General features: G+C 38.1%; 1 protein-coding gene and 1 long non-coding RNA gene across 2 annotated transcripts in view; one reads left to right on the plus strand and one right to left on the minus strand.

Annotated features, from left to right (window-relative positions):
- PTEN (phosphatase and tensin homolog) overlaps positions 1-3,808 on the plus strand; it is a 64,796-nt gene extending 60,988 nt beyond the window's left edge. The window contains exon 9 of the mRNA XM_019538609.1: positions 297-3,808. Coding sequence (XP_019394154.1) covers positions 297-482 — 186 coding nt within the window. The 3' untranslated portion in view covers positions 483-3,808. The remainder of the gene's footprint in view (positions 1-296) is intronic.
- A 543-nt stretch (positions 3,809-4,351) lies between these two features.
- LOC109312533 overlaps positions 4,352-14,226 on the minus strand; it is a 23,772-nt gene continuing 13,897 nt past the window's right edge. Inside the window, exons 2-3 of the long non-coding RNA XR_002101837.1 lie at positions 12,763-12,861; positions 4,352-4,781 (exon numbers count right to left, since the gene is read on the minus strand). This is a non-coding gene — a long non-coding RNA (uncharacterized LOC109312533). The remainder of the gene's footprint in view (positions 4,782-12,762; positions 12,862-14,226) is intronic.

Consider the following 14,226-nt stretch of genomic DNA (forward strand, 5'->3'; position numbering starts at 1 on the left):
CTCATGAATTCCCTTCCAGCCCTAAACTTTGGTGAATCTGTAAAACCGTTTCTAGCAAAACTATGTTCTCTGCCAGGATAGCTTAATACTTAGGAGGGATGGTAGCATAATAAACTTTACTGGCAAGAATGCATTTTTATTAGTATGGTATCTGTTCACTGTCAGACCATTTGGCTGGTGTGTGGGCTGGTATAGCTATGGCGGCAAAGCCTTTAGGGTACAGCTTTAGCTCATGTCTGTAAATTTAAAAAAAAAAAAAAAAGTTTCCTTAACTTTGTGTTCTGCTCCTTTTCTAGGTGAAGCTATTTTTCACAAAAACAGTAGAAGAGCCATCAAATCCAGAGGCTAGCAGTTCAACTTCAGTAACACCGGACGTTAGTGACAATGAACCTGATCATTATAGATATTCTGACACCACTGACTCTGATCCAGAGAATGAACCTTTTGATGAAGATCAACATACACAGATTACAAAAGTCTGAATATTTTTTTTATCTGGGAAAAAATACCACAGAGACAAACTTGAATAAACTGAAAAGGACCTTTTTGAATGGCAATAGGACATTGTGTCAGATTACCAGTTATAGGAACAATTCTTCCCTGACCAATCTTGTTTTGACCTATAAATCTACAGGGTTTGACACTTGTCCAGTTGAAAAGGTTACGTAGCTATGTTATGTATATACCTTTTTGTGTCAAAGACATTAAAATTTCAATTAGGAAATATAAAGATGGCACTTTCCCATTTTATTCCAGTTTTATAAAGGTGGAGACAGATCTGATGTGTATACGTAGGAATTCTTCCTTTTGTGTTCTGTCACCAAACAAAGTTGCGAAAAAGCGCTTTTATTACACAGGTTCACATCCTACCCCTTTCTTTGCACTTACGTGGCAACAGATAAGTCTGCAGTTGGCTAAGAGAAGTTTCTAAAAGGTTTTACTACATTCTAATGCATGTATTTTTGGATAGGGGAATGGAAATGCTCAGAAAGGAATATATTATGCTGGACTCTGGACACTGTACCATATCCAGCTACTTACATGCACCTTTCTTTAGCATGCTACAGTAATTCATCCTGGACAATTGAGGAGTCGGCTGCTGTCACTGCTTGTTGTTTGTGCATTTTATTTTTTAAGCATAATGGTGCTAGAAAAGGCAGCTAGAGGGAGTATATATAGGGGTACAGGAATGAACCTTCCACAACATCTTAAAGACTCACAAATGAAGGGATATTAAAATAATGGGGTCACAGTTAAGAAACATAGTAACAATGACTTAACCATACAAATGTGGAGGCTGTCAACCCAAACTGGGTTTGAAAAAATTGTTATAAAATTTGACAATGAATTATTAAATGTGTTTTCTCAATTGTAACGGCTGCTCCATCTCCTGTGTAATCAAGGCCAGTGCTAAAAGTCAGATGTTATTAGTACATACACCAGTCAACATTTTACACATATTTTATTAGTTTTTCAATCATATACCTGCTGTGAATACATCATATGCTGCCTTGCAAGCTTTTTCTCATTAAATATAAAATATTTTGTAATGGTGCACGGGAAATTTCAATTTGAGATTCTACAGGTTAGTGTTTTATTTTAAAGTTTATGATGCATATATTCAATCAAACATCTGTCAGCCATTCCCCCACTTTCACTTTCCACATTCTATTACAATGAGTTTTGCAGTTTTGCACACTTTTTTTAATGTCGTTAACTGTTAGGGAATTTTACTTGAATATTTAGTACCTACAATGTTTAAAAAAAAAAAAAAAAGACATTACACATGGTATAAAGGAAGCCAGTGTTGCAATAAATTCTCAACACTGGACAGATATAAAGATGTGTACTTTTTTTAAAAAATAAAACTTGTCCCAAATATTCTATCTCATGTTGTTTGCTATTAAAAGAATTAGATTTCTAAACTGGCAATGTTGTATCATTTGTTTGAAGAGAGCGAGAGAGAGAGAGAGAGAAAGAGAGAGCGAGCGAGCGAGAGAGCGCCAGTATTAGGGACCGAGCTTCATGTTTGAATATTGTAATTCATGTGCCCAGACTGCAGGTTTCTTACAGAGTACAACTACTGTTGTATACAAATGTGAAGTAACTGTTAAAATTCTGGTTAGTATAAAATTCTCCATGACCTTGAAGCATTCTGAATAGCGAATCCAAAAGTTACATTTCTTCTTCCCACTTTAATTACCCTATTGATGCAAATTTTGTTCTCACCTAGTTAGCAACTATCTGAATTCTGTAGGGCCCCCGTACAACAGCATTAATCATGAATTGCAACGAGAAGAGGCAGGACTTCATATAAATAACATTGGTAAACAATGGTGTAACATGCTCTTTTTTTTTTTTATCTGTTGGTTAATATTGCTCATCACATTCATAATCTAAACATCTAACAAAGTTAATGAAATATTTTCTGACTTGTAGGTTTAATTAGATAAGATTTTAACATCATGAATGCTGGTCCAGTACTCATAATTTCCATGATGCAATTGACCAGCAGGAGATGGTTAACTTGAGACCTGACATTTAACCTTTTTTTCCTTTGATTCATATTTCACCTTGTCTGTTTTTTTTTAACAGTTGAAAGTTGTGTTGGCTAATAAACAAAAATGTTCATGCTTTAAAATACTTGGATATTGACACTGTCCTATGTCCCATTTTTTGGGCTCATAATATCAAATTTTAATTTGTATTATTCCAGTATGTAACGCTAAGGGCCAGATTGGAAATAAGACACAATGGGCTTTTGCACTGTTGTTATTCCTTTGGAATGTGAAGGTCTGAATGAGGGTTTTGATTTTGAATGTTTCAGTGTTTTTTGAGATGCCTTGCTTACATTTTATGGTGTAGTCATTGGAAATGGAAAAATGGCATTATACTTTATTTCATTTACCATCCCTATAGAACTTGACAAGAATTACTATGACTGAAAGGTTTTTTAGTCCTTATTCAAAACTTTATTTATGACAGTATTCATTCTTAGCTTGAGATGCATTCTATAGGTAATCTCTCTTTGAGTTTCTGGACTGTATGCTTAAATTCTTGGACGTGCAGCAGCTTACATGTCTAAATTACTTGAAAGCATCACTTTTCTAAGAGCTTACTCTTAGGCCCTGTACCATCCCTAAATCATCTGTAGCCCCACTTGAAATATTTTTGCCACAGTTACTAAAGGGCAGTTCTATAAATACCATCACAATACTTTGGTGTGGCACAAGTTGTAAAATGAGGTGGAGTTTACATTCAGCATCAAATGTTTCAGCTTTAAAAAAAATAGGGTGCCAGTGTGCAAGTTCCATGTTTAGTTATAGCAATTTGTGCAATATGTTAACGATGCCTGTGGTTGCCACAAAGTGCCTCGTTTACCTTTAAATACTGTTAAAAAGTGTTATGCATGCAGATGGAAGGGGTGGAACTGTGCACTAAAAGGGGCTTTAACTGCAATGTTTGGCAGAGCTGCCTCTTACTCTGCCAGTTCAAATTTTCAGTCTGTTTTCATATGGAGTGCATATATACATATATACACTCTCTATATATATATACACTCTATATACTAAAAAAATCAGTCTGTTAAGCAGCCTTACTCTGATTCAGCCTCTTCAAATACTATTGTGCTGTGCAACAGTGGCTCTGTGTGTAATGCTATGCACTGAGGATACACAAAAATCAAATATGACATGTACAGGTTAATGCCTCATACAAATCAGATGTCCGTTTGTTACTGTGTTTAACAACCCTTTATCTCTTAGTGTTAAAACTCCACTTAAAACTGATTAAAGTCTCATTCTTGTCATTGTGTGGGTGTTTTATTAAAGTTTTTAATATAAATTGCTCAGGTTGCATTTTACTTGTAAGTAATAGAGAGTAAATGTCATCACAAAAATAGCAGCACTTCTCTAAAAGTTCCTTGCCTTTAGAGAAAAAATATGAAACTGCATGTTAAAATGCCTTTTAATTTTTTAGGTTTTTAAAAATTATTTTTAACAAACTAGGGTTGGGATCAGACATGTGACATATGCATTTATTTTGAATATTACAATATCAACTTCAGTTTTTCAGTTTGCCCCTCATGAATTGCAACACACATCTTTTGATGTTGTGGTTTTCACATCAGCATTTTATCACAAGACACATTGGGCTCCTATAAATGTGCGGGGAGCCTGCTCTGACGTGCTAGAAATTCAGAGCTTTGGAGCAGACCCAATTAACAGAGTCTGGGGAAGCATGGAAATAGCTGTGCTCTGGTAGCCTTTTGCGTCACACATCAGCATCCCCACATGTCGCTGTGCTGGTTAAATGGTGGCGGGACACTGAAATAAAACACATCATGAGCTTTAGTTTAAAGTGCCTGCTGCCATTTTTTCAGTGCAGGGGCGTGAGTTTTTAATTAGCATGGCTGGCTAATTAAAGTGTTGGATGCGGTGTCCCAGAGCACATGTAAAAATGCCCGTTTATTTTAAATAACCTTTAAGCTCTTTAGACAAGAAAAAGGACTTTCTCAGGAAAATACCATTTTAATCAGTTGGGGGACATACAATTATTAATTTAAATTCCAGTGGTTTTAGGTTCTTCAGGATGTCTTTTCCTAGTGAACTAATATATTTTTTGTATTAAAAAACATAGAAAATGTATTGCTCACTGGTCTGTCTGAAACAGTCATGTTTCAAAATAGATTTTTTGTATTTGCTTGAAGAAATACTGTATTCTGTTCATTTTCAGCTTGTCTGAAGGATATCTTCAACAAGGTTGCTGCAGACAGGTTAGCTCTGGAAAAAGGTGGAAAGAAAATATTTTTATATTCTGTGTGTGGGTGATGTCTTACCAAGGCTCTAAACTATGAAAATTGCACAACTTCTTTCTTTTTTAAAATATGTTCTACTACTGAACCCTTACTGCCCATTTTTAATTTTAAAGTGTTAACATATGCATGTGGTTGAGATGTCTTCAAGAATTGATTAGATTACTGCTTTGGAGATCATTTGGAGAAAAATGGTGTTCTCGGTGCTATAACAATTCACTATTTCTATATGGTAATAGAAATGACAAATGGAATCCTTGACTACTTCAGTGTTGCAGAATTCTTACTGTGTGTCATCTATTCTAAAAGGTTGCCACAACCAAACTTGATTAAATGTCTGTTATTGTCAGGGAAGTAGTCTCCTGTAGGGTGTTCCACATGTTCCTTATTTTCGATTTTTTTTTCTTTAAGCAAAAGTTAAATAATGGTGCTAAGGCTGTTTTCATGTGAAACGAGAATAAATGGAAGTGTTTAGAAGTCAAAGTGTACTCAGTTCAGAGAGGAGCATCTAAAAGAGATTTAGAACATTTAATTTAAAGAGGGTCTGTTGCTGGCCAGGACAGAGATATTTCTGAATTAGTTTATATGCATTTCTGACTCTGAATAGAGTCAAAGATACAGCTTTCTGTTCAGAGTAAAACAGTATGAAAAGATGCCACTTGTGAAACCTCAAGTACGCTGCACATTTGAGAGACTTCCTCTGATACTGCTTCCATTCATGAATTTAATGTCTTTGTAAATTTTCATTTACATTTCACAGAAAACACATTTAGAAGCCATTAACATTTACCTTGTACTATAGTCCCTCCCTTTTCTTTTCCTAGTTGTCTTCATTAGGAAAAATGATAAAAGAGCATTTGGCTTCAAATGTGTGACAGTGCTTACAGGATTGGAGTGCCGTCATTTTTACCTGGAATAACTGTTTTTTGTTTAGAAGTGACGCAAGCACTTTTGAGATTTAATTAATCATTTTTTATTATATAGAGATGGGCTAGGGGAAGCCTAGGCAGACGCAGTGCAAACTTCTCAGTGTGCCTTAACTGTGAGTCTCCGTGCTGCAATGTGAAAGCATTATCCTGGTGGTAATATGCTTATGTAGGCATGCATTGCCAACTTGCAGCCAAATATAATAATTGCTTCTTTTAATATAAATTATAACTAAAATAAGTAGTCATGGGATCACTTCTGAATTGTGATCACAACTAATGATTAAAATCCTGCTAAAAAAGGTGGAATAGTTGATGTTTAAATGAGACTTTTTTTTCTTTTTTTTTAAGTGATGTCTTGGTTTATAAACTAACTGTATATGCCAATAAAGGAATCCCTCATTGTGTCCTGGTCATGTTGCTTTAAAGAAGTTGAGATGATCCTACGTATTTTGAGAGAATGTGTGTGTATATATAGTTGCATATTGTATCTAGTAAAATCATGGTGGGTATTAGGTGGTAGCCAGCAGTGGAGAACTAATTTATTCAGAGTCCCACCTATAAGCAAACAGAGTAGAGGGAGTTTTAAAAGGTGCTAGGCAGCTAAGGTAGAAAATACATTGTTTGTCTGTTTTTCACTTTCGCCTTTTTTCCCCTAGTTCACTCATTGTGTGTACATTTATGCTGTGCTGAATTTGTGAGCATCTAACCTACTACCCTGTATATTTTTTTTTTTTCTTTCAACCTTCTATGCCAGTCAGCCAGTGGTTAAATCTTACTTTCTAGTGTGCGAGAGAGAAACAAAGTTTTCAGTAGTTTTACTACCTATATGTTAGGTATTTTATAGCCATAAAAGGAGATGTGTTCCCAGCCCACTGAAGCTGTCTACTTATTTTACACAAGAATTGAAGTTATTTGGAAAATAAGTATTATTCCAAGATTGTATTTCATTGCATTTTTGTTGTCATATGCATATATTGTATATAGATATGAACATTGAAGAGAACAAAGAAAGAATACCAAAGCAAAAATATAATATCCAAGCCTTTTGTGGATTTTAACTTGAAATTAAATATGCATTTATAAAATTTTAAAATAATTACAAAGCTTTCATTTACAGCTCATTGGAAAAATAATTAAGGAGCTCAGCACTGGGAACATGCTTCCTGATGCAACTATAGCCAAAGTAAAATTGCCAGTACTGGCTTTTAGCTTTCTTCTCTATGCAGGTTCCAGAGTGTTGTTGATGTTTGAAAAGAATTCTGTTAACCTGTTTTTGCCCTTTATTTCCTTTTATTTCATAGATGTACCCCCTCCTTATTGGATCCTTCATTAGTAATCCTTATTTATGTAATAGAAACATCTGTATAAAGCAGGCAAGGAAAGAGTGGTTTTCTTATAAGCAATGTGTATTGCTTGAAATGAGAATTACTATTTTTTCTGCTTCTTGGTTCTTCCTTTTTTTTTCCTGTTGTGTTGTTTGCTCTGCCTTTGCATGGCTATCATTGGTCTCTGGTAAGTTTTTTCACTGCCAAACAGTTTTCTTTTCTTTTCTTTTTTACTTTCATGGAGAATTCTAGATTTTAATCTGAAAGCACTATTTAAACATAACTCCTTTACATTCATTGCTTTGACAGCATTTTTTTTCTTTGAGAGATGACCAAGAAAATGCTAGATCTATGTGAATTGATGAAATACATATGTTACTCCTGCCTGATTTAATTTTTGATGCACATGAAACAAGCTGGTGCATGTAAACTTCCAACATAATAAGAAATGATGTGCCTATGTACTGAGATGTTTGCTAACTTTTGAGTACTTGGCTCTTAACACAGTTTGCTCAGTTTTTCAGCAATTAACTTTTCTGTATGGATTGCGCTAGTTGTCCTATGTGTGCTGTCCATCCACATTTTTTAAGTAGATGTGCATGTACCTCAAGCACTCAAACTCTGATTTTTTTTTTTCTGTAACTGCATACTTGCCACTGCTTCTGTTGTTTTACATTAAGAGTCTAAAAGGAAGTTCACTTTCCCTGTTTCTCAGTTCCTCTCAGAGGCCACGGTTCAAAATGGAGCGTCTGTAGTCTCATTCAGACTGCAGCTTGTCTAGAGCTGCTTTTAGAACCTGTCTTTGTTTTCATTCCTTCACTTTTCCTTTTTTTCAACTCTCCTAGGGAGTTAATTCTTGCTTCATGTTTTTTTTTTTTTTCCCATGGCATTTCTTAGGTTCCAAGATCCATGTTTCCCTTGGTTGTGCTCAGATATCTCCTTCAGCTGTTGATCTGGTTTCTCATTAGCCACATTCAAGTTCCCCTAAGAACATTGAAGTTAGGTTCTTCCGGTAATGGTACTGTGCCTGCCCCCTGACAGGTATGATGTTGTGGGGGAGGGGAGGGACGACTTTGCACTACTTGTAAATTGGGCCAAGAAGAAGCAGGAAGCCAGGCTCTAGTATCTGGGTATTCACAAAACCTGCAAGAGTACAAATCAGCTACTGAGGGGGCCATCCTCAGGTTTTCCTCACGTTAGTGCAGATTTAGCTGCTTGTTCCAGAAGGAGACCCTTGTTTCAAAGTTCTCTGTGGAAATCCTTTGTGATGAATCAAACACAACATCCTGGTGCCAAAACTCCAGAATCTGTTTCTGGGAAGCCCGTGTCTTCAGTGCCTAGAAAACTTGGATAACTCAGGCATTTTTGGCTTTCCCAACACTTGCGCAGAATAGATCCAACAGTCTAGCATAAGCTTCTGCACATGCATCAACTATTCCACTCAGACATGGTGTGCCTCAGTGGACATCTGCTTTTACTGTCAATGCCACTTTGGTTCACAGTTTTTGAATGAACTAATGATCCTGCTGAAAATGAAGTCTGTTACTTTCTCTGTCTTCACAGAGCACTGGACCAATTTGTCTCCTGGTTTCCAAATCACTGGTTCTAGTAGCCCTTTTCTGTCTTTCAACTGTGTCAATTTTGACTTTGGGTTCTAGCAACAAATCGTACCAGCTAGGATCTCCATTCATCTGCTTTAACATTGCAAGCCCTCTCTTCTCTGCTCAGCCTTTGGGTCTCCCTAAACAATAAGATTAACCTGATCTCATCTCCAGAATGAAGGGTTTGCTTGACCTTCATCCACAAAGTGGCTCCTTTCCTGATAAGGCAGTAGTCTTTCCACCGACAGACAGTGTCCCAAGATTTCCCAGACTACATGAAGTGTCACCAAAACCTTGAAAATTCCTACTGAGGTCAAAGAACCAACCCACATAGGTTCAGCAATCTGCAGCCAATACAGCATCCTTCTATATCAACAGGCATATAACAGACCATACAAGAATTATATGGTAGATATCTGCCACTTCTGCTCCAATTGCAGGGAGGAGTGACAAATAGAAATTGGGTCCCTTTTTTAGATGCAATGTTCTATACACTCTCCCTGTCACCTGCATATGTTTCCATGGCCAGCAAAAAGGCAAGCAGCCCAAAAGTAAGAAGCTGAAAAGAGTAGATTTGCTAGGAAGAAAATTATTCATGCCATCTTGTTGTTTTGAGTTACTAAATACCAGGCTTTGGCCCAGTATGATTTTTATTTAAGATCTTGAGCCTGAAACAAATTGCTGATAGGCTGTTGTTATACTCAAGCATTCAGTGCCTGCTTTTGGAAGGGATAGTTCATGGCCAAATTTCACATCAGGCTGATTTGGATATAAGAAATACTTTTCTTAGCTGCACATACTGCTTTATGCTCTACGGCCACAGCAATATTCATCCTGGTTTCCAGACTTCAAGCTTCCTAAAGGTACTTGTATAGGACCTCTTTTGAAAGAGCAGAACTTAACAGCTGTAACATGGATGACACTTTGTATGCCCTCCAAGATCTCTTCTCGGTCTCTGATTCTACACATCTCCCCTGAAAAGGGAACATAAATACCAAGTGTATTCTTGCCACAAGACAAGCACAGGCACTGTCTTCTGCTCCTACTTCTGTACTATCCTCGACTGGGACTTCCAAGGAAATGCTAGCACTTTCATCTTCATCCTCCACATGAATCATGTAGGTGCAGGTAGTCCTATCAGACCACATTTCAATTGCATGCACCTGCCTGTATGGCGTTTAACTTTTGATGGTCTGCTCTTTCCTTGCATAGTGTAAGGACCTAGCCAACAAGTTCCTGCACAAGGATCCCATTTTTTTCCTTCTAACCATTATCGTTGACTGTCACTCATGACAGATGCCTCGTTGGTGGGATTGACAGCTATAAAATGATATTTAGAGATTTGCTTTTTGGAATTGGCCGATAAGTAGAGTAGATGTGCATTAGAATAATGGTCCAGGGGAATGGCAAGTGTTAATTGGTTTCTAAAAGCCTGTTTGTGACCAAGTTTCCTTCAAGGCCCACTGTGTCCGAAGCCAGCAGACAAACAGGCTGGGAAACTGAAGACATGCAATACACTGTTCCCTGAAAATCCATAACAAAAGATAGGCTTTCCCTGTTGGCTCTCTCTCGGTAACCACCTGCAGATTCCCCTAGGATTTCTGGTTTTGGCTGACAGGCCAAATTAGGAGGTTGGGGTATTCCCAAATGAAGACACCAGTAAATGACCAAATTGAAATGTGTGCATGACACAGAATGTGGGCAGTATGACGACCACAGGGAAACCAATCAATGGTACCCAGAAATGAAGAGTCACTGGAGGAGAGAGAAAATACAAAAGGAGGATTTCGGAACAGCCAAGGATCCCCAAGGGGGGACCCTGAGACCACCATGGACAGAAGGTGCACCACCAGCCTGTCTCACCCACCCTATTGGAGGATGGGGAGGGTGCCCCCCCTCAATCTCCAGGCTTCTGACATGCAAGAAAGAACCACAGGGTGAAGCTCACATACTGGCCCAGACATACCTTTCTTCTATAGATGCTGGAACTGCTAGGTGTAGAATTGTGGGGAGGGTTATTTTGTTTGCCTTGCCTGCATTGGTTTTATCTGCTATCACTGTGGATCAATAACATTTTCTTGCCCATGCACCTCTTGGACATCTAGAGTACCTGAGTGAATTCCCCCCTCTGCTCCTGGTAGGCAAGACTGGCTGTGGGGGAGGGGGGAGGGTGCTCCCCTGACTAAGGTGACACCAATCGCCCATGTACTCTGCTCTACAGATCATTTTCTCCCAGACTGGGGATATCCACAGTTGATCTGTTTGAACATCAAAAAGATCTGGTCCTTTTACTCCATGGAGAGGGCCTCACCTGGGCACATTTCCTCAAAGGAATAGGCTCCAGTATTTTCCTCATTTCATGGTCAAGGAATCTCTCGTCTTTTCTGGAAGCTTATCTCTAAGTTCACAAGCATAGCATAAAGCATGGTGACAATTGTGTGGCTGATCCTACTGACCACATTCTGACCAAGGCAGTTATGGTTACTGGACCCTCTTCCAGGACTGCTTACAAACTTGTAAACTGTCCCCATGTTTCTGACCTGATTTCATAAAATGGAGGGAAGATGTGCTCTGTACAGACATTTGCTTCCTCTGTCTTTTATCAGTAGTTTAGCTCATTTTCTCAGAGATATTATCCAGAGCAGGAAATGCTCAACTGGATGGATTTTCATGATGAACCAGACTAGGAATTTTGCTTGATAGCTACAAAATTGTCTTGCAGCATATGCAGTGTACATATGTGAGGCTGCACATAAATTAATATTGATAATAAATTGGAATACATGTCCAAGTTGGGGTATTGTAAGAAGATAACTACATGAACTACTATCTGTCCATTTTCAATTTCAGCCCTTAGTGCTTTTGCTTTGTATATATTAGTTTCTTACCTCTTTGGCCATGGCCAAGACGCAGTTTATTAAAAGACCCAGGTTTGAAGTATTAGATAGTTAATGCAGTGGAGGGAGTTGTACTCAAAAGCTGATTTGAATTCATTGAGAACATTGGTTTTAGGGTTTACAACAAAGAAGGTGTGCACCAGTTGGATTTGGGAAGGAGTAAGAAGAGTTTGTAAACAAAAATGATGTGGTAGTCTGTTAGTAATTGCAAATTGATGTCATTCTGAACAGGAGCTGTGGAATTTGAGTTGTTACTGAGGGTGAGCTAGGCATCCATTCAGGTGCCATTAGACCTTCTAGATGCTTAGTTTTTGACTAGTTTATCATGGTACAAAACAGCTAATATCTTCAACAGTCAGGTGTATAGTGAGAATAAAGGAGTTTACTCCTTAAGGGTAGTGGTTAGCGTTGTCAGACTTAATGCTAATAATGTTTGCAGTGTCCTGGGTACATCATGAATTGGCATTAGAGTCTAATCTGGTAACTTAATGGTGTAATGGAATATTTATATTGAATAGTGGATTGTAAGAATGATAGCCTTGATCAGGGTTAATAAGATGCCATTAAAGATAAATTGAGAAAATACTTTGGTTCAGGATCTGTCGTAGCATAAATGTCAAAGGTTTGGCTATGTGAATTGCTGTGTGTGTCAGGAGGACTTGTCCAGTCAAACAGAATGGACTTGCCAAGAATGTTACCTGGTAGTCCTAGTCCTACTCACTACAAAGGAATTAAAGTGGAAAAAGGAAACTTCCTTTCATGGTAACGAGCCTATTATGTTTTGCCTGGTGATGTAGAGTCCAACTTTTTTCAGAACTGGAGTGGCTTAGTTACAGGAAGAGGAACCTAATGTGTTATAGCTGTCAGTGGTGGCATTTGAATACATACCAAGATATTAGGTATTGTTTAGGGAGCTATAAATATGCTAAACTATGCCTGTTTATCCCTTCCTTCAGGACCATATGAATGTGGTCACAGGAGGTGGTGACTGGATATGAGGGCACAATCTTGTGTGTATCTGCTCCAGCCAAGTAGCATATTTCCCTCAGAAGCTGATAACTGGTACTCAGTGAGACAATCCTTCATCTTCCTTCCCCCCCCCCCCAAAAAAAAACCAAACCCCCACAAAACTCAGGAATGGACAATTTTTCTGTATGCTTTCATCAAGCTGTCTGAATTTGAAAACAAAATACCTACTAGAAGCTGATAAATCTGCTTGCAATGATCCATTCCTCTAATTTTTATTTTCTCTCTTCCATGGGATGTCAGGTTAGCAGGAGTCAACTTCATAAGGATCTGCAGTAAAATAAACTGAAGGTGATCTTACCGGGAGGTTGAGATGCAGGAAAGAAACAGATGAATGACGCAAACTGTTTAAGGGGGAAGAGTCAGTCACTTGTGAAATATAGATCTCCAAATGTCAGCTGACCATAAGTCTTGTGTGGAAATGTCATCCAGTCTAGGAAGATGTTATGAAAGTAGTCCAGTAATACCTTCTCTGATATGGAAGTGGACACTAGGCGTGATTTCCAGTTGGAGATTATAGGATGATATAGAAGCTACCAAAATCTGAGAAGACTTCTTTATTAAGGTAAGGACAAGATATGGGTAAAAATTTGGGGTGAAAAGTTTTTGCCAAAACACAGGTGACCAAAACAATTGAGCAAATTTATATTGTGCACATTAAATTTTTTGGCTGAAAATGGGAGGAGGGGGGAAATCAAAGTAGGTGCTATTTTTCATTTTTAAAAGATTTTTCATTTAAAACTGAGATCACCAGAAGTATACATGGTTTGGGGGAAGGGGAAGAATCCCTTCCTCCCCAAAATTTTGTTTTACTACTTTAATTTTTTTTAGCGGGGGTAGGTTGTTTGTTTGGCTTGTTGGGGGAGGGGTTGTTTGTTGCTGAGTTTTTTAGTTTGAGTAAACAATTTTTTAAATTAACTTGGTCTGCAAATGGAAAACTGAGCTACTTGGAAACCGTCACATTGTCTTAAGGAAGCAATGTTTGGGAGGCATTCTTGTCATGAAAGAGTATAGATATGGTATAACACATGGATAATGGGATAGCTCAGTGCAGAGATGTGAATGCAGATGGTTGTCCACATGGGTCTTTTGTGGCAAGTGTGATTGTGAAGCGTGTGGGTGTCTGGAAAGAGCTGTTGATTTCCCCCCTCCCCACTCCCATGCAGATTCTGAAGATGATAATTTAGTCGAGAGAGAACTAAAAGGAGGTGCATTAAATTGTAGAGGTGACTGGGTTATCATGAGTGCTGTAATAGAAGAGTATAGCTGCATAATACTTGGGGAGAGGCTGTATAAGAAACCAAATAAGGGCCTTGAACTACATTTGAATTTAATCCGGCAGCCAACTACTTCTGCCAGCATTTCACTGATGTCAACCCCAAGAGCAGCAGCGGTAAGCATGTGTAAGAGTCAACAGGTCTGCTGGAATTCTCTAGCATTTTTGTCCATATTTTCTGGTTTTCATGTTTTGCCCATCTTAAAAGTGAGATTTGTAGGTAATCTGTGAAGTAAATAAGTCTGTTTTTTCACTCTGACCACCAGGTCTCATGTTGAAATACTTTCCCTGCCTCCCATTTACATTGGCCAAGAGTGGCGGCTGGATAGAATGGCAGGAGGATCACATAGTTTCATAGT

Source organism: Crocodylus porosus, unplaced genomic scaffold, assembly GCF_001723895.1.
Source record: "Crocodylus porosus isolate Cpor-Errol unplaced genomic scaffold, CroPor_comp1, whole genome shotgun sequence".
In the NCBI taxonomy this organism is placed as follows: domain Eukaryota; kingdom Metazoa; phylum Chordata; order Crocodylia; family Crocodylidae; genus Crocodylus; species Crocodylus porosus.